General features: G+C 35.5%; 2 protein-coding genes across 3 annotated transcripts in view; one reads left to right on the plus strand and one right to left on the minus strand.

The window, feature by feature from the left end:
• Nucleotides 1–26,522, plus strand: part of Toll-6 (Toll-like receptor 6) — a 90,225-nt gene extending 63,703 nt beyond the window's left edge. The window contains exon 2 of the mRNA XM_023157429.2: nt 25,773–26,522. The gene's annotated coding sequence lies outside the window, so the exon portion shown is untranslated. The remainder of the gene's footprint in view (nt 1–25,772) is intronic.
• LOC141481930 (uncharacterized) lies at nt 5,881–7,516 on the minus strand. 2 transcript variants are annotated; one of them, XM_074174310.1, is made up of 4 exons: nt 6,999–7,516; nt 6,718–6,939; nt 6,540–6,660; nt 5,881–6,285 (listed from the first exon to the last, which is right to left on the minus strand). In XM_074174310.1, exons 1-4 carry the CDS (start codon nt 7,167–7,169, stop codon nt 6,023–6,025), a joined length of 777 nt encoding a protein of 258 aa, XP_074030411.1. In that variant the 5' UTR covers nt 7,170–7,516; the 3' UTR covers nt 5,881–6,022. The 2 variants fall into 2 exon arrangements, with proteins under 2 accessions (XP_074030411.1, XP_074030413.1); XM_074174312.1 differs by having other exon boundaries at nt 5,881–6,660.
• Nucleotides 26,523–26,883: the final 361 nt, after the last annotated feature.

Consider the following 26,883-nt stretch of genomic DNA (forward strand, 5'->3'; position numbering starts at 1 on the left):
CGTGGAGCCCCATGTTGCTTCTACGACTTATGATCGAATTTAGGTTCTGTGGGGAGGCTCTCGCCAGCCCTATTCTCTGCCGTCTGTGGGCCCTGCACGTTAGTCTTCTATCGAGCGTGACTCACAGGTATTTCACTCCGTTGGTCCACAGAATCTCTTTTTCGTTGAAGATGACGTTTCCTTCCGCGTGTACCAGCCCTCGGTTGAACAGTACTGTCTGACTTTTGTCAGGGTTTATACTGATTTTCCAAAGATTGAATAGAACTGGCCGATACTTGATGAAAATCCATAATAAAACTAATTAATACAGATTATTGTATGATATTCACAACAAAAGGTTTTACTAAAACCGCCACACGTGTTTCGCTATACAATAGCTTTCTCAAGGGCTTGAGGAAGCTATTGTATAGCGCAGACTTGTGGATCATATCAGTTCATCAGTAGTTACTAAACAAAACCTTACTCACAAATCTCAATAAGAAGGATCTTATCAACGGGATATTTTCACAAGTAACAACTGTCATTGTTTACATATATCACTAACTGAAATACTATGAACATTTTATGTGAATGTCCACAAGAACCAAGAGTAGACCTTTCATAAATATTCATTGATCATAAATTATCCATATAAATCATAAAACAAAGTCTTCTCACCGTGCCTGTCTGTCGTTTTGCTTGAATACGATAAACTAGAACAAACTGAACTAATTTGAAAAGCTTTTCGAACGGAATCGATATCAATCCGTGTTGCCTTGTTGAATTGAACATGTCAGTTACGTCAAGAATTTCATGGACATAATTATTGCCTTTCACAGTTTGAACCCATATCTTTGGAGTCATAACAAAATTGAAACTATCGCGCGGCTAAATGATTTCAAGCTGCCTCACAAACAGACGTTGCACTCGTAATGAAGCAAAGTTGCGAATTGCGCTGGTTTTGTTTTACGTAGTGAATCACTTTCAAGGTTAATGTCGCATGTCGATGATGACATACTTTTTTTCCATGAATTTTGTTGAAGGTTATTATTATTGGTCACAATCTGATGTGAAACCATGATAAAAAAAAAGTTCTGCTAGAGCAGTGCCAATATGTATCGTGCTGCTTATAATTCGAATAATCCAGAATTACCCAAAGCTGATTTTTTTATGAACAATCTATCTGATTGTCATCCATTACATACATTATAAAAAAATATGTAACTAATTATTCCGTCATAATTCTTTCAGCAATAATTTTTCACAAGTGGCTGTTTTAAATTTCTCATCCTTTTATACTTCGTTCATTTATCTGTTCGCACGCCCTTTGCAGCCAGAATACCATCGACAAGCTAATTCAATACTTGATCTTTCTTCCACGCTTTCCAATATCTGAGGCAGCGAGAAAATAATTCAATACGAAGCTTCTCAACGCTTAGTTTGATCTCTTATTAAATCTGAAAGAAGGGAATCGTTGTTTTTTGTTCTTCCACTCATCTCGAGAATTTCATTACTGGATTATTTCCGGCTTGGTAAAATGGTAAAAACAGAAATTCCACTCAACAAATTAGTATTTCATGAAAATAACATTTTCTCGAAGAGCATTTCCTGATGTAATTCCTAGAACCCACTCTATAGCAAGTGGAAAAATCATAGAAACCGGGTGAGATAAAAATAATTAGGAGATACTAATGAAAACGAGGTTTTCAACATGATTCCTAAATACTGTTACAAGCCTATCCAGTGCCACCATTGAGATAATGACATCTTCGCATGTATATGCGATACAATAAAAAAATTGTACTATCATTCAAACTAAATACCTTCATTCAGTAACTGAATTCCACTACCGAAATCTATGCTTCAATTGCAATTTATTTTATTTCACTAGTTCACTCATCGTTTTCCTTGTTCTAAGGTCTGAATTAATTTTCAAAATATTCCAATTAGCTTTGCAAATCAAAGCTCATTGGAATATTAGCCATATTTTACGAATTCTACACATTGCCATAGGAATTGACGTCAGGATAAAAAAGTCGTTATCTTCAGAAGAGGTACTTCAGAAGAGTCAGGGACGTAGCAATAATACATCAATCAACACCTAATTTTTCAGATTACTGGCACTCCACAAACTTCAAAATTCAAGAAGTTGTAAGCAAATGAATCCACGGTAGTTTTGTGAGCATTTTGAGGGTATCACTTAGATTATGATAATGACATTTCATTTGACTTTCTGACCAGTGAATAGAAAATAGAGCCAGTGAATAGAAAATAGAGAATCAATCACAAAAGTTATGTGAATTTGAAACGGTTATTGAAAGAGCTTCAAAATTTTGTTGACAATTACTCAGGGCGAAAACGAAACACTTTTGCTTCCTTATTATTTTTTTATTCAGCTTGACCTGTTTGGATCAAATTTAGTAATTGAAGTTTGACCCCTGTTCCGTTGACAGATTAGTCTGATATTTGGTACACACATTAAGTTTTGATGCCAATACAATCCAATAAAGTTTGTATCATTATAAATCCAAGATGGCGGCAGCTAGAAGATGACGATTTACATATTTTTCCATGTTGTCATGAAATAAAATTTGTTATACTGAGGCACTAAATGAACATAATGAGAAGAATTGACTAACAAAATTGGAAATCAGAAAATTGAAAATAAAATAAATAAAAAAAATGTTTAATATTGAACGGTTTTTTTGAAGAAAATAATAATAGTGATGCACTAAAAGCTAAAAAATAACTCGCAAGGTCCTAGGTATCAGTTTACACCACTCTCCTCAGCAACCTACGGTATGGTCATATGAAAATAAAATAACAATAATAATAATAATATACCGGATTGGGTAACGTTGTGGGTAACGAAAAGTGCCGAATCTATTGGAACTATTCGTTCCCCACCCTCAGGCTCATACAAGCTAATAAGCCTGATGTAGTCCTTCTCGATCACCAGAGCAAAACGATATTTGTCGTGGAATTTTCAGCTCCTGGCGAGACGAATATCGTCAGAAAAGAGGAGGAGAAACGGATAAAATATCGAGATTTTCTCTTCGAACTCCGCAGACTCTATCCAGATCACTCTGTCAATTTGGTTGTTTTGATTATTGGAGTCCTTGGTGGAATGATGTCCTCTCTACTCTCGAATCTTAAAATCATACCGGCTTGCCGCACTATGGCAGAAATCTCAGCCACACAGATGCATAAGGCTGTCATTCTTGGCTCACTCTCTTGCTCTTGCTCAGGGCACATGATTCTCGGGCACATGATTCTCTCAACACTGCAGTGTAGAACACTACAGGTTTGTTCTACCACTTAAACTCCAATCTTTGGTCGTAGTATTTACATATTTACCCAGGTTGAGCTACGCCCAACGATTTTTTTTTCTGATCAATACCGTAGATTGCTGAGGAGAGTAGTGTGCTGACTGCTACCTAGGACCATCCGAATTATTCATTAATTTCTAGTTTGATACAATTTTTTTTACTTATTTCATTCATAATTGTAGTCGGCTCACATCACTATGGGCCAGTAGACAGCGGTACCTGGGAAATATTCAATAGGCTGATATGACTTCTCGAATTTATTTCAAGGGAAGTATCCGATATCTTGAGTGTTATTTATCCTTGTATTCATTTCATTAGTGAATCGAAAACAGAGTTGGATTCTACCATGATATGAATCACCCGTTAAAAGGTAAGACTTCGTTAGTCCTCAGCTCGCACAAGTTTCTCAACTTATGAGAGTTGTCGTTCGTAATAGGGCGACAGCTGATTAATGGAAAAACAGATTTTTGAACAGATATTGGGTGAAACGTATACCAAAGTTATCCAAAATGATGCTGATGATAAAATGAAGACTTGTTTTTTTATTTGAAATTTCTAGAAGTTTACTCGAGCACTTAAAATGTTTCTTGTGATAATTGTAATTTTGCATTAGTATTTTTTAAAAGTTTCATGTGCATGCATCTTTTTCAATTCCATAACAACTGCTTGGAATATGGGTACAGACATAATAGGTGAATGAGGCATTGGACATTTTTGAAAATAGTTTTTTTAGTATTATTGTTTGTCCACTTTTGTACCCGCAAGAAATTGTTGTACATGTATATCTTTGTAAGAATTTCTTATAGAAGTTTTAAATTATTTATTTTCTATGACATTGACAATTTCGACACTTCTACTTGTATTGCGTTTTTTCAATCAATGAATTCTAAAATCCGACAAGATTTGAACAGCTGAAATAACTTTCCAACTTCAGAAAGATTCTATAGAATCACCCCCATATTTAAAGTTTATTCTTGCACTGGGCAATTGTGTTAGAGAGTTAGAGTGAAGTAGTGTGATTTCAACTCGAATCTTCCACCTTCATTATTTCATCTGGTCAGTTCATGTGTCCATACAATTTGCGGAATAAATTTTGAATTTTGTACGAACTTCAATACGTTGTGTGCAGCACAATTAGACCTCGCACTTCAGCCAGAATGCACAATTTGGAAGAATGACATTCTGACATCATGGTGAAGCCGTGCTGCTAACTTCCTCCAACTTTTCAGTGTTCAGAACTAAAGAGCTCATATTGAATTTCACTAACAATATTGAATTACGGCACCATTCTTAAGCGAACGGTGTTAGGGTGTCTCGAATGTATTTAAAAATCATCTCATTGGTTTGAAATGAATCGTAGTGAAAATCTTTAATATCTGACAAAAGTTATTTTCTAATGAACATTCATCAATCTGACTAAAAATAAATTGAAATGCCTACTCGAATTTCATTTTCCAAATAAACACGGCAGGTTTTAAATAATAGAATTTAAATTAAAAAACAATCAATATGTGATAAAATAGAATTTGTCAATTCATAAACGAGCTAACAACAAGCTATAGTTGATCAAAACAAACAGGACGAATATGTAAAATAACATGTAACTGAAAAGCACACTGAAGTTTTAAAAATAATGGAAATATTATTTGATATCATAGGACATCATTTGTAATGAAATCATCTTAGTTTTTTTTATGGAAAAAATGTCCCAGACGTATATCTTTCAGTTCATTGGGAAGAATGTTGTAAAGTATGATACCCATCAATTTTGACTTATTGTTGAATGCACTCATGGTATACAAAGCTCTGTTGACGATTTTCCTGGGCCTTACCAAACCTTCCGATACCGTAGCATATGCCTCGGTATACGGGAACCAACTACACTTTTGTTAGAAGACTATTTAACTAACAGAGTACAAAAAATTGAAATCAACAACCAATTCAGTAGTTGTACAGAAGTCAAAATAGGAGTTCCTCAAGTAACAGTACTAGGACCGATTCTGTTTCTTATTCAGATAAACAGTTGAAATACAATATAAAACTTCAAAGGGCATCTCATGTTATATTAGAGGACACTGGCATTGTTATCACAGGGGAGTCCTGGGAAAATATATACAAAGATACTAGGCGATGTAAGCCTATGGTTGAATCATAACCTTTCGAGTCTACATATTTAAAAAACATTTCTAACTTTCACCTCACAACAAAATGATCAACCGAAAAAAATACTTTGAGTATACATGAAACAGGGTGTGAAACATAAAATTACTGAGAAAGAAAGTTTTTGGCACTCAACTACTCCATCTTGTTACAGTGTGTTTAATTTTTAATTACTCGATGAATAAAGCCGATTATTATTATTATTATAGGACAGCAAAAAAGTAGCATATCTATATTAATTTCATCTCTAAGTTTCATTTTTGAAATACATGTATAAACAATATTTTCTGTTACCAGCTCAAAGCGAAATTTGTCAATAGATATATCATTATTGAATATTTGTTTGGTATATTTTTCTAGTTTATCTAGAATCGATTAAATCTTTAGGGGGGAGTGAAATATATTTTATTTCTGACCGGGATATTATAAGCTTATATCGTCATAGTTACGCTATCAATAAAGAGGGTCATAACTCCCTTGGGACATTATAGATTTTATAATTCCCTCTACCTTTCACAAGTAAAAATAAATAGAAATGAAAACTGAACCATATTTTATTTATTCACGTCAGTACAAATAATAAATGTACATTTTTGAAATGTTCCCTGAAAATTACTTCCGCCACTGGAAACAATTTCTTCTTTTGTATGGCTGGAACTTCTGTTCACTACAGTCGAGGTACCTGCCTCTTCTGATGACAAAGTAGACAACATACGCGCCGTTTTATTTCTCAATTCGATGCTATCCTCCAAATACCCCTCCGCCACCGTGGAACTTTTCCAACCTCCGTGTCTTTTTAAGTTAGTCATAGTTGCTCCTGCATTGGCTAGAGCAGTAGCAGAAGGCAATTTTCCGTATAGGAAGATGAGTTTGGCAATCCTAAATACATTGCGATTTTGCTGGGGATTTTCCCAAACATGTTTTTTCCAATTGGCTGAGATGTACATTTATTTTGTCGGAATCTCAAAAAAAATCGTTCGATACCTTTAGGACGCAAAGACATATAAAGTCTTAATAAAGGCAAAGCGGAGAACTCTTTTTCATCCACAACTGTAAATTTCTTCGATACACCAGTTTTACTTTCCGGTACGTTCACTACCATAACGGAATCCCGGTCCTCTATATCCGATATCTTCATATTCAAAAGTTCCTGACTTCTGCATCCTCCAAAATAACCCATAATCAAAACAACCTATAACAAAAAAAAGGAAATAAATACACACAAAAAGGAAAATAAGAAAAAAATTACCTTATGCAATAAATGAATATCATTAGGAGCGTCCTTTAGGAATCTGATAACATCTTTAGGAGATAAAACAGCAGACTTCTTCGGCTTATAACTCTTACTCTTCCATTTCAAAAAAGCCTGTAGTTCATTGAACTTGGCGATATCTCGTTTCTCATGTATAGTCACCATCGATTTTAGCATTGACCATTTAGTCCATAAAGAATTCGGACTATACGTTTCTGACTGAAACGAATAAACACAATTACTACCAAATCTACCGAAAAACATAAAAAATTCCTTACCAGTTCTTGAAAATATGCCAGAAATACAGTTTCAGTGACATCTTTTGGCATAACATTTTTCCGTGTCAGCCAGTCCAGAGATATCTTGTATTCTTTTTGGTATACGGCTTCACTTTTCGATGGAATTAATGATTCTCTTGCTTGTTCAGCTTTTTTCAAAATATCCTCCATTATATTTGGGGTAGAAAACACGTTTTCACCGCAAACACAGCTTGATAACAAAGTTCTGTTTATAAACAAGTAACATAGCAACAACCTAGCAACAAGAAAACTCTACTATAATCAACGGTACCTGATTCAAATATACCGGGAAGGTAATGAATTGGTACATTTTTCCGTTTCAAAAATGAACAAAATTTTATTGAAATCGGTCAGAAATAAAATTATCTATGTACCACGGGAATTAATGAGCCTTAATAACCTCAGGCAATTGCTGTCCCTCGGGCCAGAGGCCCTCGGGACGCAAACTTTGCCATCGGTAATTAAGGCCCTCCTAATTCCCTTGATACATAAATAACTATTTTGCTCTGATAATTCCAATCATTAAATCTCCACACCATTACCATATTTTTGTAACGGAAATGCACTGTAAGTATTATTGTCATACACAATCATATCAATATATAAGAGGAGATACTTTTTCCAGTCGTTACACTCCTCCATGAAATTTTCATATATCTGTTTTTCACAGTAGATTCAACTGTAAGTTTAAACTCGTTTTCCTACTTTCTGAAGTATAATCAAGCTAATAACGGAAATCACGAACATTTCTTCTAATTTCCCACTCGTAATTTCTACAACAGTCCTTTCCGCCTCCCCGGAAAATTACCAACCAACAAAATGAACTTGTATTTAATTCAAGACCTTACTCGATTCAGTTCCGCTGCCAAAACCGACTGAACAAAGCGAGACTCATTCCCGACACCGTAAACATTTCTATATTTAATTTTCTAATTAATTGTATATTCTGCGTTACGAACAAATCGTACTGGATACACAATTCGACAGAAGTACGCCAATGAAATTGGCCTAAACAATTGGCAATAATGAGGGGCTGGTAGGCCGGTTCGTACAGACAAAGGCGAATTAATGGCGAAATGTGTTTCGACCCTCGGGCCCATATTTACTTTGCGAAACGTTCCGAGGTTTTCTCCACTCTCGATTTATTTTGACGTCAGCTGGTTGATAGGTATTTTCTGTGCATTTTGTTTCAAGCTCCCAGTAATTGTACGGCTTTTCAAAGGGAGAGCAATTCATTAAGAGCATATCGATATTTGCTTCAAATTCAGAGGAAATTTCACCGTATAACATAAAATATACAACAAGGAAAATGATCGCAAATTCTAAGTAGAATGGAAAATGAAACACTTCAGAAAACACTTTATTGTGAGATTTTCACTAAACATCTGTTCAGTGAAAATCTCACAATAAACTGTGTTCCGAATACGTTATGGATTTTCATCAAGTATCGGCCAATTCCATCATATATATTTGAAAACCACTTTATAGTAATAATAAAACTTGCACTGTCGGTTGATTGTAATGAACTAATTTGAACTAATATCTCTCTGATTTCATTTGTCTGCATCATGATGAACTGAAATAGGCAAAAATTTCCAGGACCTTCGCGTCAGCCTTTTTTGAGTTCGCTTGATTTTTTCTTGCATTCAGTCAATCCATCTACGCTCAAAGTCTCGTTATTCATTTCCATGGTGAAACATATCAACATCAGCACTCCATAGTTCCAGTAAAAGTTCATTTGTTCGCCACTTTCGCTCAAACCAGGAGTATAACATTGCTTTCTATTTAGTTTCACCATTCTAAGTAAATCGTTTGCTCGATTCTAATTCAACCATTTGGGAGTTTCTGAAGGCACCGCTGGATTGACCCTTGTTTGCTCCTTGAAGTTATTTGATGCAGCAAAACTCAAAGTCGCCTCCACAATTTATTCTCACCCTCAGATATTGGAATGGTATCTGTATATGTCGCTGCGCGGCTTCTTCAACCTTCTTGGGGTTCCCTCCATGGAGGAGCTCGCGTGAGGGCGCTTTCCTGCGGGGGCAGCCGGTTCCTTGCCTTTATTCAAGGCGGAGCTCTTGGCACCCGTCGCAGGATGTGTCCTTGCTGTTGGAGGTGCAGTGGAAGAGTAAAAGGGTGCACCTGTGGTTGCTGCCCTTCTTGCCTCTTTGACTCTCTTTCTCCTTTTGGCCTCGGTGCCGCAAGTGCGCTGCTGTGTCCAGCCTGATTCAGATAGATAGATTGGGGTGGGCATTTCTGTTCATCCCCAGCCACCCCCATATATTTATGTGAGCACTTCTGTCCAGCCTCGGGATTGGTTTTTGTTGTTGTTGTGTCTGTTTTTGTGTTTGCTTCATTCATGTGTGTTCCCATAAGTAGCAAGGGAAGAGTTGGTCACATCTAGCAGAGCCCCGCATCACCAGAGGAAGGCTAATTACAATGAGGTTTCGCCTAGTTCCTCAAGGGGATCGTTCGTAACCGCATACCACCCTGCGGCCGTTCAGCTGTCGGCACGATTCCTCACACCCTAGCTTGGGTAGGTTGGTCCATGGTGACATATTTCGCAAAGGCTCACGTGGAGTTTCAGTTCCCCCCCACCCTACTTATTTCTGCCAATGACTAGGAGTCTGGCGATCTCGTTCGATAAGATCACATTGGCTTCCCGGACACGGCCCCTCAGTCCCCTGGCCGTTCCCATATCCGCCACCTTGGGATGCGCCCGATATGTAGCCCAGCCCACGGGATGTTTCGAACCTATATAGGTTAATCATCAACTAACTATTCAAAAATTCTACAATAAAAGAAGAACAACATAACAGTAGTCGATACATTGAAGTATGAAAATAGTTACAAGGGGGAGAACATTTTATAATGGAGAATAATATGGAGGGAATTCATAACATCCTAGCTATAAATGTCTTTAGTATGGGAGGCATAGAACCTAATTGTCATCAAAATCAAAAAACCTCACATGAAAGCGAATTTTAATGAAAGAGGTCCGAACTGAATTGGATGAGAAAGGAGAATCAACTGTGAAAAGTTTATAAAGAAGTAAAGTTTAAATGACATGGAACAGTAACAAGAGACCTGTAAACACAGAACACAACAGAAGAAAGACCACACATATCAGAACCACACATCAGAACTCGTGTTCTGAGCAAACAGATACCATATCATCTATACATGCCAGCTCGTAAAATAATTTGTAAAAGTAATCCTATCAGCTCAAATGGGAGATCAGTAAGGTTGGATGAAAAAGTATCCCGATCAGCACCACCATGTGAGACATCTATCGCCCCTAAATAGAAATAAGAATAGGTGTCAAACTGGAGCAGACCACCAAACAACTGTACAACCATATTAACAAAATAAATGAAATAAGGGTTTATGGAAGATCAAGGCAGGGGAAATTTAGTTGAAATTAAAGGAATTGAAAAACATTTTGCAATCAAACTGTACTTGTTCCTTAAGTGACATAACATTGGGGTTACTAATCAGAGTTGATTTCAAAAATTTCAAAAAAATTGAGTGGAGTGTCATTTTGGCAAACATGTGAAATATATAAAACAGAATCGATATCAAAACTGTCGTTGTAATTAAGAATGTGATTAGAGAAAGAACGTTTTGTGTTATAATCATCTAAGTGTAGATTTCTGAAATTATCAATCAGTTCAATATGTTCAAGAACTTTCGTTTCAATTTTCCTACCACTTTGTCCAACATACTGAACGAAGCAGTGAACAATAAATTCTATATACGCCTAATTTATGGAAGATTGGTACTCAACGTTTAGTATTGACTATCAATTTGGAAATAGGATCCATAGTATAAAAAGAAAAATTACGATAATAGTACAGTTTCACACAGAAATATCACACATGTACATTACTTCTAATATTTCAGTCAGCTGTTAGCTTTGTTATGACTTGTGATCAAAAGTTAACGTGGAAGTATAAGTTCAAAATCAAAACAGAGAATTGAAATATTTCGAATAAAAAAAAAGAAAATTAATCAGGAATCAGATTGTAGATGGAAAATAGAATCAGAAATCAATAAAAACAAGAATATGTAAGTATTTTATCAGTTCGGATTTCCATTGTCTAATATAATATAAATTGATTTGAAATCCCTGAAAAAAATAAAATATTAACCGAAAATAACAATTTTACTAAAACAAAAAACTGAAATTTCAAGGAAATAACATACAAGCTACAACCGTAAAATTAAAATTGAAATATTAATAAAAGCTGAAAATTGAAAAATATCATTAACAAAAATGAAAAATAAAAATGAAAAGTAAAAGATTCCAAACCAAGTTACGCCAAACGGTCATCTCCCGTAAAACCAATGAAGCGGAAAGAGAAAAGAGGGGATAGGTGAAAGGTGAAAGCACCCGAATGACCTATAAATAGTCAGATCTCGGAGGAATAAGTACAGTTATCACCTGAAGACGATTGTGGATACTTACAATCGAAACATTGTGACGTAACTTGGTTTGGAACCTTTCAATTTTTATTTCCATTTTTCATTTTTGTTAATAATATTTTTCAATTTTCAGCTTTTATTATTATTTCAATTCCTATTTTCTGGTTGTAGCTTGTATGTTATTTCCTTGGAATTTTTTGTTTTAATGAAATTGTTATTTTCGGTTAATCTTTTATTTTTCTCAGGGATTTCAAATTAATTTATATTATATTAGACAATGGAAGTCCGATCTGATGAAATACACCACGAAACATTGTGAACCACCTTCAAACAAAGTATGTAAGTAAATGTAACAAAAGCAGCAATTCCTAATGCATGAGTTATATCGATTATGATATCTTAGTCTAATTTATATCGCAATGACAGTCATCTTCAATCTAGGTTCTCTTTGTAGAATTTATATTCCTCTTCTCATAGAGTTCATATTGCTCTAGGTACTGGAAATATTTCTTGTAGTAAATGTTATTACCTCTTAAGATAACTTCGGAGAACGAGTAACGAAATGATCGTTATATTATTTGTCTTGCTCGGAATTGATTTCCTCTTCAACGCGCACGGTGCAAAAGTCATTTCATTTTATGTCAGATGCAGAGGTGTTTGTGCTCACTCTACCTTGAATTTCTGATAAAAGGCATTCCACCTATATCATTACATCCTTCAAACCGGTGGCGATGGGATGGAAAAGTATCAAGTTACAAAGACGTATTAATTCGATACTTTATAATTATTTACTCATACTTCAATGCCTCTGTGATGAGTTGCCTCGACATTGAAGTTAATTTTACGAGTTGAGTACTTGCCAGATATTTTACTGTAATTTTAGAGGTAGTTCACAGGGAAACCAGTTGATTGAACTTGAGAATCCAAGAAAAATATTACGATAATGAAATTTCAGTGGTGGGTTGACGTGAATTTCTTCATAGGTTAAAAATTGTAAATAAATATATATTACTGAAGTTTTATTCCAACACCAAATTGTTATTTTCAACACCTCGACACGTATTTCGATCACCAAGTGATCATCTTCAAGAGGAAGACTGAACTGATCAAACTTCTCCTTGAAGATGATCACTTGGCGATTGAAACACGTGTCAAAGTGTTACAAATAACGGTTTGGTGTTGGGATGAAACTCCAGTACTCTTAGCCAAATTCAAAGCAATGATATTTCAAAATCAGTTCTTTGAATTCGTGAAATCTCAATTATTTGATAGAATACAGTCCGTTAGATATGAATACCATATTTCCAACCATTATTTTATCACATAAGAAGTCTCAAAGACAGCAATCTGGACATTTTTCGTTTGTAGAGGATTTGAAGTTGTTGGGCACAATAATTCACTCGAATGATTGTATTACACTTCGAAAAGAGCTGAGACCACCAGAGTTGTGGAGCTTAAAAAGTTATCGAACCCAATATTTCCAAATTTAGGTAAACAGATCATTCTTTCGTAAACGTAACACTATCTTCAAGATATGTCCGACGTTCAGAGATACTTGAGTCATATTCGACAATAACTTCAGCTTCAATGAACACATTAACAAAGCTGTTACGGCTTCATTGAAATTACTTGATTACCGTGTGTGGAACTGGTCCAGTTTCTCTAACATAGACAGATTGAAATTACTTCATCGTACATTAATTTCAATCATACTGAAAAATTTATCACTTCACCAAAATGCAACCGACAAAATATGGCGACGACCAGGAAAAATCTACACTTAACAGTAGGACTTCTAACTGACCACTGTTAACTGAGAAAACACATCCATAATATATGGAGCTAGTGGACACAACTCTATGCAGGATGTGTGAACAGAAAGATGTAACTGTCCTATGCGGGTGTCCGGAGTTATCATCAATAAGAGAGTGTGTGTTTGGCGAGTCTTGGCCTACACCTGCCGATATAAAGGAGATGTCTCCCAGTGACCTGCCCACGCGAAAGAATAGCACCTAAAGGCTGACTTTCGACCAAAAGAGGTCAGATGTCAATCTTTCTGAAGTGCCCATCAGTGAGTTGAGGACCGCTCGGAGAGCGGCGATGGATGGAGTGGGGTAGTAGGTTCTCCTCGCTAAATAGCTGGGAGGGAAGCTCCTACTTCAGGGCACTCAACCCGGGAGGGGTCATGGGGGGGGGCTACCCACCTTCCTGGAAAGGACAGGATGAACGATGACCTAGAAGGACAACTCCTCTGGAGGATGTTCAATGGGTCACATGTGGCCTAACTGTTGTGAGCTCACACTCATCCTCCCTACTCTACAGATACAGAGATCATTCTATCGAAAAGTTAACACTATTTTCGAGAGGTCTGACGTTCGAAGACATTTGAGTCATATTCGACGTAACTTTAGCTTCAATGATCACATCAACAAAACTGGTATGGCTTTATTGAGATTACATGATTGTGGAACTGGTTCAGTTCCTCTAGCATAGACAGATTAGAATTACTTTATAATAAATACATTTCAATCAAACTGGAAAATGCATCGCTTATTTGGTCATCATTTCACCAAAATGCAATCGACAATATAGAGTATGTTCTGAGGAAATGTCTAGAGTATTTCTTCTATTAATTTCGCGGTTGTAATATCTCGAAACTGGTTATGACCCCATGCATCTTTGGAACTATCTCAACTTTGGGTTGAATAGACTCAATTTAACTACTCTAATCACTTTTCATGAGTTGTTCAATTCGCAGCTTGACAGGTTTCTTAGTACTCACGAGTAAACAATATTATTAAATCCATTGCTTCTCACTAATATCAAGTCATCTATTTACGAAGTATCTGCAACGAACTCTGTATCACAAGTGACAGAAACACAACCGCAATTGATGTATTCAAATATTCTTTCTTTCTAGTTATTTCAAGAGTTTTTAGATCATTCTTTCTGGAAAGATTATTGTCATTTGTCAATCACCAAATGATCCGGGACACTTTGTACGACCTAATAATTAATAAATGGTGTATTATATTATTAGTTGAGTCATATCAACCTATTTACATTGTGTTTGTGAAGCACACGTTCCAGCCATTCCTGAGTTATCAATGGTGATACTACCACGATTTCGCGACTCGGATTTCGTAATAATAACACAATATCCGCATGGCTTCAGGCAAGAAAATCGAGTATATCTGTGATTCACTCATTTTATTCAAAGTCATGAATTGCATTGACGCCGGCGAATGCTTTTTTGAGGTATTCTGTGACAGCAGAGCGTTCGATTGTATCCACCATCCACCGGTAAAGAATTCACGGTATCACTTGGGGAATGGATAAAAAGTTACTCGAATTGACGTAGTGACTATGTAGCCATTGGAAACAGTCAATAATCATTCAGTGTATATTGCATCTTGGTGTACTCCAAGGTTAAGTACTGGGTCCTTGTTTTTTCTTGTTCTATATCATTTGTAAAGTTCTGTAACGGTCCAATAACCGTTTATGCAGACGACAGACAAATTTCTGATTGATTTGGACAGGAATGAATCACATCTACTTTCGAAATGTTAATGAAATTCGCTTTGACATGGGCCAGTGCTTCATAGTTAAGTTCATTCATCTGAATAAAGATCAAACCAAATATTATTGCAGACAGAAAGAAGCCCGTGACGTGAATTCTGGTGATTTGCAGACGGTAGATTCTTTGGTATCTATATATTTCTATAAGTATCTTTCGTGGGGAGAACAGTCGAATTTTCATTAATGAAGTAATTTATTTATCTACCAATTTCATAATATGAGGACAATTTCTTCTAGTTATCAGTTCACATATGGTCATTGTTAATACTTGAAGACTGGCTATAAATCAAATCATAGACACTATTTAGGTCAAGTTGTAGAAAAAATACTGTGTGATTAGTGTTTTCCCAATTCAACTATTCTGATATTGTATATGTGCCATGTTTAGATAAAAAGCAGGCATAAAAAGCAGGCAGAGAATTCACCATAAAATTATAGAAATTGAATGGCTCAATATGTCCAACAGGCGTAAACTATATATCCTTTGCTACTTCTACAAACTTTTGAAATACAAGCAACCCAACTATCTCCATAATTAAGTCATATATAGAAAAGACATGATAGAAATACTAGACAAACTTTTTTATCACCATTTCTCGACATAGAAAGGAAATTTTCAGAAGTAGTAGTTCATATAATATTGATAGTTACGTGAATACGTACAAAATAACCGACTACAGTAGGTCGTGTTTCTCGTTGAAAAAATCCATGACTGTATGTTCGCGTGAACTACAAAAATGAAAAATAATCGGAAATATTTACCAACTCAGAGTAAAAAATAAAATTCTCACAGCGTCGTTATGCAACCTAGCGGTTTCATGACCTAAAGGAATCACTGCCCTCACAACTACATATACTGTTGACGATACAGCTGCCGCAATGAATTTTCAATTATTGAAACACACTTGCATACCTTTTTCGGGAGGTTTGGCCACTCGTCAGTGCAAGGTAGTGTCTATCATCAATAAAAAGTCGATGATTTCCGATAATTGAAAATTGAATTCCTTCAGAGTATCATTTCTTGAACTAGGCTGAAGCTGACAATATCATATGCAGGAATTACTTCAGTGATGAATCCTGCACTGACACCTGTCGCATATAATCCAGCGCCATTTGTGGTATTAGCCAGGGGAGTAGATGTTTTCTGGTAGGTGTCAGTCCATTAACCTAGAGTGTAGGGAATTGAGACTGGTCTTGTTCTTTTAGATGATTTGGTTATAAGTTGCTGAAGCTCTATTACGCCCAAGTTGTTTCAAGGTTTTGCTTTGGCAAATCTGTAGTATGTTTCATAAAAAAATGTTTGAAATTATAATTTTCATTCAACTGAAATATTATAAAGAGACAAATACATCTCCACTCTAGTTCCCAAGTGGATTAAAGGTGCTGTTATAAGTCAGTTAATGTTCTGGTAGTTAACATTTGGTTATATATGGTATATACGTTGGAGATTATAGATTGTCAGATAATTGTGAAGTAGACAGTAATTTTTACAGATTTTTGTTACAACATTCGACAATAAATTGAAAGTACACGAATATTTCGATAACAGCTCTAAATACTCTAAACAATAGGAACTATAATAACTACTTAACTACTAATTACCGCATAATGAGATCATATTCACAACATATCAAATATTATAGTAACGTAATCATGTATGTTTCTACCCGCCTGTTATCTGGGAGTTTTATAATCATCAGTTATGAACAAAAGGAATTTTTTAACAAAAAAACATAATTCATAGTTAAAATAAATTTAACATTCTACTAGTTTCACTGTTCGGGGTAATTGCATCCAAAACTGAATATTTGATATACTATATTTCCATGTTATGCGATGTGGAATTTCAAATTGCGCTCGAGTTGCAAACGTTCGTTGTTTAAAACAGGATATCTGCTTCACCATTTACGTTCCAACTTCGTTTCTATGGTCTGACCTCCGCAGTCCTTTTTTGTAATATAATGTTACATGGAATTCATTCGAGGGTGGGAATGGAAGTAGTGTTTATGCCGGGTTACTTTTGTATAACACAAGTATATAATTATGAAAAAAAAATTACTTTGAATCTGTTTTCCAATTTTTATGGCAAACAGTTCCATTCAGAGAAAATATTGCAATAACCAAATGAGTTTATTCAGTCTCCAAATTAAAAAAACGTCTCTTCTGTAATAATTGAGAGAAGTCCACGTGAGGCAATTTTCCAATAAGCTGCCATACGGAAATCGAGTCGTAAATTATAACCACGTCAACGTAATCAATTCAAAATGTGGTCATTCATCAGCATTTCAGTATGACGAAGAGTTCCATTGGTCAAAAGTTAGAGTTCATTGAAGTTAATTTCTTAAAATATTTTAGGGTTGGTCAGAAATACAAAACTTCATGAACAACCAGTATTTAGAGCTGCTGTACATAATGTAACATTAATGTTGTATTTCAGTTTAGTACATTGCCGCTGAGACGGAGCATATTAGGTTTTCTATTTGATCATCCTAGAATTATTTCTGATGGCAGATTATTGTTAATGCATGTTCTCTCTTAGGAAATAACTATCAAAAGACCACTAAAATGATGATATATCCAGAAATAATTGAATTCAACTAGAAAAAAGGTTAGAGAAAACATTGCTCCAATATGGCGGGCGATGCTATTTCATTTCCCAGTTTGAAAGTCGTTTTTTACGAATAACTAAACCACATTAATGATATTCAAGAAATATTTTTACGACGATAGCCATCCATATTGAATAAGTAAATGTATATTCCTGAGCAATGAAATAAGAAAATGGGACTTTGGAGAATATTTCATATCGGTTTGTTTACCTTTCGATGTTTGCCTTGATTCGCTTCACAAACCAAATAAAAATTTCAATCGCGTTGTTCGCTCCCCTCGAGCTATTGTACTGCTAATACTATTATATACTGCAGTCACTTATATTTCATACTTTTATTAACAGTATTACAAAAGGGCAAAACATTCATGCTCACCCTTTTTTATCGGTAATCCTATTTTGTATTCCATAGAATTAAAGCACAATGAGAGGTTAGTTATTGAGGGTTTTCATAAAATGTCCGACACAACGAGTGTTTCTGTGTTGGACTAGACGCATATACAATAATAAATTGTGATCTTTCTGGGTGTGTGAGACAATTGTGAGCTAACAATTTCCATTCAATTCATTTTTCGAAAGCATACCTTTGAGTCACATATTTTGTTCGAACAAAATAATTTTTAGATACTCGTTTTTCTCTGAGAACCCATGTTTGTAACAAATAAATCCTACTTCGAGTTTCTTCTCCATTACAGCTTATCAAATGCAGGAGGAGCTTTCTTAATTATTTTATGGTCTTGCCCATCAACGTCCAATTGTTAAAAGAGAGTGGGTGCGACAAAGAGAGATAGAGAGAGAGAGAGAGAGAGAGAGAGAGAATTCTCAGGTCTCTTCCTAGATTTAATAAGCTGAACATTAAGTACATTTGTAAATGAAGTAAGGAACATTTGAGAACATACTAATGAAATTTATTTATACTTCTTTTCTTTCTTAATATTTCAATTATTTTCGTTCTTATTTTCAGTTTCAAAAATATTCGAAAAATGTGTCCAGTTTCGTAAAGAATTTTTGAATAACACTTCGTACAATCTGGGATAAAGCTTTTGTGAAAATTTGAGAATTTAGAAAATTGCTAATGGAACGTTCCTAATAATTTATCAACTGTTTTTGAAGAAGTCTATCCTGTCTATGGAAATTTCATAAAAAAATCCGTAACACTGTGAAACATCATTTGAAGAAACAGCCGGAAAGATCAACTTTTTTCCAAAATAGTCATTCAACTGCAACTTTGAGTATTTTTCAGAACGAATCATATAATTTTTCGAATATATCAAGAAGAAAGTATCTTTTATTTATCACGGAAAATTTAAATTCTGACTTTACAACTCTGCCCTTCTATAAGATTGATTGAATTGAATTGATCTATTCGAAATAAATTTCGAATAGATCATTATTCATTGATTTTTAACTTCATTTGACATAAATTGCTGAAAAAATATACCAAGGAGTATTCTGCTTCGATAATAATCGCAGTTATAACCAGGAATTGAAATTAGGTAGAAATAACTCATTCTGCTTCTTTACCCTACAATTTGAATTTATTCAAATCTAATTCAAAAATCAAATAAGGCATGCAAATGTAATATCGTTTTTCCCCTTATGAAGTTCACCCCGTTGCCATCCATATAATCTAGACTCAATGAGTAATAGTAACCTTTTTTATTTTGGTAAAATTCTGGTGGCACAAAGGGGTATTTACTATCTAACAAATGCTTTCAGGACAGGACTCAAGTAGAGACAAAATAATTTGGATTTTGTTTTATATCGCCAAAATTTCCACTGAATCTTTTGCAAGTCTGCCTTTTTGGTCAGCAGTGACACCAAATGTGGCACCATTGTTTCTACCATAATATATGCATATAACAATATTATTACAGAAGTACTCAAGTGGGGTAGAAAAAGCACAAAACAGGCGACACACGCCCAAGTGGATTCTACCCCACTTTGGAAGAAGCAAGATTATTATTGTATAAAGATGTATACATTGTATCGTATTGTAAATGAATACATTTATTTTACAGTGTATCAGGAGAAATCATACGAATCCAACTTCAATTTAACTTAATTCATTTCCGTTTTGTACATGTCTTTCGATATCATTGTATTTTTTCTAAAGCTGATTTTTTTTTTTTAAGTGATATAATTTTACAACAAATAGCATATTTGAAATTACACAATAATAGAGACAATTATATAACACCACGATAAAAAAAATTACAAAATTGAAGAAACTAAAAGTTAAACTTTCTCTCGGTTATCTTAAAGGCGCGATTTTGTTCCATCCTTTACATAAAAGAGGACGTATGCTTCTCCACTCACAAGCGACTTTGGTGGAATTGGTGACACGTGTGAATCGTTGTATTTGTGCCACGCGCTAGTATACGGGTGTCTGCAGTATGCTGTATAATGTCCTCTGTTAGTAGTCCCACTGTGATTTAAAAGTGCATATAGATTATAACAAGTAGCCACATTTTCTGCTGCAAAATTGTCCATATCCAATCCTTCTAGAGGAAATTCGATGACATCATTCAATTTGCCTCTAGTTTCCGTTGGAGAGAATCTTTTTAAATGTATTACTAAAATATACGGAAACTTGTGGATTGATTGGGACTTTATGCATTTTCTCCTTTCCTTGCATTTCGAACACGTCGCTGAATAGAGTCAATAGTAAAAAGTCAATTATTGATGTGATGTAAGATAGATGGCAGTTCTTCACCACGTTGGGCCACATATAAAATATCGCACTGAAATCTGTCTTGAATATTATTTTGCATAATAAACTCATCTTCATCCATAGAATTTCTCACTAGCGATTTGTCATTTATTTTATTTTTAAAGTTCCGTGAGAAAAAACACATTCTCAATAAAAATTGTGAATTCTCTGGTTTCTTTTAATGGATCACCTGACCTTGTTTGTGCCTCTAAGGACACCCAATCTTTATCGATGTTTATTACTTCTTTTTTTATAATGAAATTGTACCTGTGTTTTTTAATTTCTAATGCCTCTCAACATACCCTTGGATGTTAATTTTGAGTTTTATCTAGTGTTACTGTATTTTTGAATGAGATAATGTCAGTGCCCTCTTTGTCGAGAGCCTGTTCGGCTACAGCTGATTTGGCGGTGTGTTCAGAGAAACGGGTACCTACGTTTCTTTTCGTGGTTCTTATTGCAGGTACAAAAAATCCGCTGCTACACGTCCGATGTTGCTAAAGGTTCTCTTGGGGTGCTTAGTTGACCTTGGAATTTATATGATAGTTTCTTCTGGCCTATTTCTCTAAGATTCTTCGATAAGGAAGGAAACTTTTTTTTTTTTGACCAGTCTCTCTGTGGTCATTATGTAGTTTTCTCGCATAGGTCATATGGCCCGCTCGAATCCTCCTTTTCTGCACCCGTTCCCTTTGAAGGCATTGAAGGTAATTGAACTCTTCAAGAAGACTTTCAGGTTCATAGAAACGTCGTGCTCTCCCAACCAACGTTTTAGTTACCCCTCTGTTGTGGCTAGTGATAAGAGTTTTTGTTCAGGTTCCTATCTGTGTGTGCTGGTTTTCTGTACATTTGTACAACATACCAAAAAGGATAAAGTTCCTTGGGTTTCTCGCTCCATTGTGAATTGGATTTTTGGGTCGAGAGAGTTTAGATGTAATAGAAGATTGTTAAGTGTCTCCTCACCATTTTGCCATACTACTAGGTTAGGTTAGGTTAGGTTAGGTTAGGTCCAAAGTGAGTGGCTCACATCTATTTACACTCGAGTGGTCTTTCAGGTCAGACGGTAAGAGTACGGCACGGCCGAGTACGGCTCTGCTGAACTCTAAAAACCTGATTGGGTCCCCACCGGAGCAGGCACAAAGTATATGCTCTGCTGTTTCATCGTTAATGAGGTAGTCGGATAGTCAAGTTGCAAGATTCCCACCTTGATACCCGCGACAACCTTCCCATATGAGGGTTTTTTCACGATGCCTTAGATTCAACCGTGAAGGGCGCCTCTGGTTTTGGTGAATCACCACTTGAGCGCAAACGTTTGCTAACCTGCTCATTGGGGGTTTGTTTCCCCACCTGAGACAGATTTTGCGTACGTAGCTTAAGAATTTGGTGCAAGGCGGTTTTATAAGGTACCCCGCTCTTGAGGAGACGACTCAGTCATTTCCTCGCAGCCGCTTCCTCTATGGCCCGTCATTCTAAATTTTCTATGTGTGATTTTGCTACTGCTCATTGCGGTTCCGTTTGTTTAATCCTAAAATATTAATAACTCAAACATGAAATATTGATATTTTACGGTGTACCTGATAGAACTCAGTATTCGTCTTCTTATTGCTATGCTAGGGCCAAGTTCTCTTGCAGCTGGACTACTCAATTCAATGACAAACTTATAGATGAATGAAACTGATCTGATATTGAGTTGGTTGCCTCAGTCCTTCCCTGGTCGCAGTTTTCTGTTTTCTACCACCATAATTTCCCATATGGCGTAACGTACCAGATCGTTATCACGTCAAAAACACCCTTTGTGAGCGTCAATGATACGAATCGGTGAGCCTGCGTTTATCTACACTTTATACAATGAGCCATAATGAATGCGGTTGGCAAAACTGCAGCGCACAGGAAATTCGATGGATGACCTTCCCTCATTATTTACTTGCCCTGTACGAAGGGAGCTGAATAGAGAATATGGCAAATAACGAGGAATGCTTTGTCGGTCGTTGGAAAGGAAAGAGGGGCAAAATGTTGCTGATTTATCGTTCATGATTGATGAGGTTACGCGAGCGTTGCGGATCTGTTTGTTTATTATTTATGCATCCGTTCGTTTAGGAAATCGTTACATAACTGACCATTTTCACGAAGTATTACTATGAAGTTATTATCGCGATTTCGTCTGATTATTAACGAGAATTCATTTTGGAATATCGCTAGTGAAAGATTATATTAAAAAAACACTTTTCCCAAACACCAGAGGTTCCAGTTGTCATTATCACTGTTTGGTGATTTTCACCTTCCCCAATCTGAAAACCTGATAATGGAGACTTTATGTAGGTGTAAAAAGGACAAATTTCCAGTTCACCCGATAAGTTACTATGTGAATTCATTATATTTTTTCAGTAAATTGCCATATCCTATAATTTTGTCCATCGCACATTGCACACATAGGTTAGGTTAGGTCCACCGCAACCCGCAAGGGTTTATTGTGACTCACACCTATTCACACTCGACCAAATAAACCCAGCTTCTCAACGAAACCGAATAGTTTGTATGATGAGTGGTCTTTTAGGTCAGGTGGTGAGGGTACGCCTCTGCCGAACTCTACAAACCTGATTCGTTCCCCGGAAAAAGTATATGCTCTGCTGTTTCATCATTAATGAGGTAGTCGGATAGTCAAAGTGCAAGATTTCCACTTTGATATCCGCGACAACATTCCCATATGAGGGTTTTTGCACGTCAGCTATACCTGACGATGCCTTAGATTCAACCGTGCAGGTTTTTTCGCCTCTGGTTTCGATGAATCATCACTTGAGCACAAACGTGAGCACAAACATTTGCTAATCTGCTCATGGGGGGTTTGTTTCTCCACGTAACACAGATTCTGCGTACGCCGCAAGGCGGTTCCATAAGGTACCTTGAGGAGACGACTCAGTCGTTTTCTGGCTGCACCACCAAACCTTTTTTTGGGTTTAGTTATTGGATCAGAAGTTGGAGAGTTGAGAAGCTCTCGCTTCTGAACTAAATTTACATGGAGGTTAGTTGGAGTCGTAAACTCGACATCCATCTCCTCTATAGACTCAGCGTCAGAAAGAATTTTTGAGTTTACTCTGTCGATAAAAGTCCCACGAGTAGCTAGGGAAAGGAGTTCAATCACGGCAAAGCCCCGCTTTACCGTGACAAGGCGATACTACGACGAGAGGGCGCCTGGTATCCCGAAGGTTCCATACAGACAGCTGATAGGCCCAGTGTAATTCATCCTCTCGGCACGGATACACATACCTTAGGATTAAGACATCGTTGGGATGCCATTCAGTTAGGGAATAACAGAACCACAAGTGATTCTGCCATTCCCGTATCCAGCGGGGCTACGTAGAAGCAGGCATCCGATGGCCGGTTTGCTCAACCCCTACATCCCAAGCCAATGCACTCGCCAAAAACAGTATGAACAGTGATTCAAGCAGTGATAGATGAACAAGGACAGGCAGCCTGTCTATTACATACATACTTATCTTTCGAAACTTCTTTCACATCTATAGGTAATTTTTCCAGTTTTGAAGACGAAGACATATTTTGGCCTCCATTTTTGGAATTCTTTGCTCTTTTTATGGCAAAATTATAAAATACGACAAATTAATGATGAAGAACGTGAAAAATACATTGAATTCACGCAGTTATCAGGGTGACCTACAAGTTCGATCATGGTGTGTAAGCTTTCACGTCTGACATATTGTCCAATATTTTCGGGTCTATTAGCCGTGTTCTGCAGGTTTTCATGTCTGGGTTTTCGTCTGACACTGCGATCTGGCTCGAAAATAGCGAGATTTGAATATCTACCGTTGAATTCTGCCAGAAACTCTACGTTTTCGAAGAGCAATAGATTATTGCATCAAATTTTTTCACAACATGTGTAATTTTTACTGAAGTTCGAATCTTTTTCTATCACGTCATATACATCAAGTAACCCGACAATGCTGAAAACTGAACAAATATCATAGTTCAGCAACAATTGCTGTAAAGTTATATATTCTATTATTACGAATGGAGAGACCTGTCCATTGAACTCTTTGTTACAATTATTTGATTACTTTGAATGTTATATACTTCCCATGAAATACACGTTGATCAAGTGAGTTATTGACATTTTCCATTAACTGATACCGAAATTCTGGCATCATTTAGCCTTTGTCAGTTTCAGTTCACAATTACTAAATACAATAATAATTAACTGATCCAATCGACTTGATTCAATGAAATATCTACTATTCCTAAAAGTATTCGAAATGTTTGTTAGAGAGGATTGTATAATAAAGTTATAGATATTGTGATTTCCAGCACTTTCATTCAAATACTCAATCACCTCGCAAAAATATTTCAGAAATATGAAAATGTTTTCAATAGTTGTTATATATTTTTTGTTCATTTTGAAGTATAATAATAAATTAGAAGCAACTTTCATTCAATTAACATTTCGCTTCATTGACTGTCACTTGGTAATATCCTGGAAAATAGTTTATATAAAGCCCGAGTGTATTAATGATAACGAGATGATTTCATGACATTTTTTCAACAGTTGTTTGCTTAGTAACTGAAGGCAAAGCACTTGGAAATTTCTGATCAAATTTCATGAACTGTTTGCCTACAAAATGTTATTCATTTATTGACTTCGGAACATCCAAAAAGAATTGTTTTCACTTGATACATATGAAAAAGTATTGTATCACATCCTGTTTCATGAAATGAAAATATAGTATAAACATGATATCCAGCAAGATCGAAGTGATACCCTCATATTGATAATATATTCTAATGTTTACGGAAAATATTCAAAGTTGATATAAAATTCATTCAAATTGTGGAGTATTATTTGTCTTCTGAGCTGACATAAAGATTTTTTTATTATGTCTGACAAGTATTATAAATGTTTGGAAATGAAAGGTTTTGGTTTTCTACTTTTGGAAATCAGAACTTCCTTTCTCAAGAAGTAACCTTTTTTAAAATTATACCCCTTCTATTCAATTTAAATGTATAATAAACAAGTGGTGGTGTAAAAAAAATATGCTTTCACTATTAATTGAACTGACTTTTTTCATTATCTGAATAGATGCTGAATTTTTTTAGTAACTACTCAAAAAAATGTGTTTCAATTTATTCATTCATCACATTTAGTAATACAGCTGGAGAATATATTAACACTTTTCGAGGTAATACCCCCTTTATATACACCATGTGGGTTAAATTATTCGTCAAAAATGCTCAAATTCTCCCAGGTTACTCAGCAAATTGCTGATTTTTAATTGCAGACTTCTTTCTGAGGAACTCACTGTTAACTACAAGAAGATCTTCCAACCATTTTCTGTCACCGAAACAAATATGTACTTAGTTGCATTATTCTACCTGTTATATGTTCCATAAACTTAAACTCGGTTTTTAACATACTTTTCATTTTTTACAGTTTGCCACGAAGTAACAAGAAATCGAGGCGAATTCACTGCAACCGGAGAATAGCAGAAGGCCCGTCATCCCTATTTTACTAAGGGAACTGTGATTGTGATATTTTCGTGAATAAGTCTAATTTATTCCAGCGGACTGAAAGCGGTTTGTTCAACAGATTGTTAATTATTTATGGAGAAATGGCTGACTATTTATAACGAATCTCGTATTTATTATCCCGGTAGCTTGAAAGTACTGGCAGGTATAGTACGTTTCAAAAAATTTGTTCTGATTTAACACCTATCGTCAGTTGGGCTCTGATTTTTCAAGTTCAATATTCTCCTGAATCACTACGAGCGATGAAATGCTGGGATTCGACGAATGTTTGAAATGTACTACATTTTGAAGAATTGACAACAGTAATGATCTATTTAACAAATAAGTATTTTTTAAATCCATCTAAAAATTCTATACAATTCTTTGAAAAGATTTCTACCAGTACTAACGGACTACTACCAAATTTCATATTAGTCTTGATATATCAATGTTTTTGGAAATATTTTCGCTTGATGAGCTTATTACAATAGGTGTAAAAAATGTGAATAAGTTTACCATTTTATATGATAGTATAGATAGGTGAAATGTGTAAAATACGGGTTTTGTTTACTTAAGTTTGTTGAGAGATACTATACATCCTGATAATATTCAAAATGAAATTCTCATAGTGATTGATGTCCATTTTTTTATAACTATTCACATAAGTTGTATTTGTTGATTTGCTGATTGATTCGGCCGTTACTTGATGAAGATCCATAGTAATTTCACAAACTACACTTAAACGATTTGATCTCCACTAACTAAAAAAGCTAATGTTTTAGCGAAACATGTTATGATTATTTTCAATAAAGTTAGTGGAGATCAAATCGTTTAAGTGTAGTTTGTGAAATTTGTTGATTTGATTAACTAAATATAATTTACTTTCAACACTGGGCGATTTTGAATTTCAATAATTTTTTTATCAACAAAATAGGCTACGTCAGTAGTCATTTTTTGTTCAATGAATACTTTCTAGACGATTTTTTCGCTAATGATTGTTTTTTCAGAATCAAAGACTGGTTCAGGGTAACTGGAGT

The sequence above is a fragment of the Leptinotarsa decemlineata genome, unplaced genomic scaffold (genome assembly GCF_025532065.1).
Source record: "Leptinotarsa decemlineata unplaced genomic scaffold, Ldec_3_MD MMD2_tig00000576_RagTag_RagTag, whole genome shotgun sequence".
Taxonomy (NCBI): Eukaryota; Metazoa; Arthropoda; class Insecta; order Coleoptera; family Chrysomelidae; genus Leptinotarsa; species Leptinotarsa decemlineata.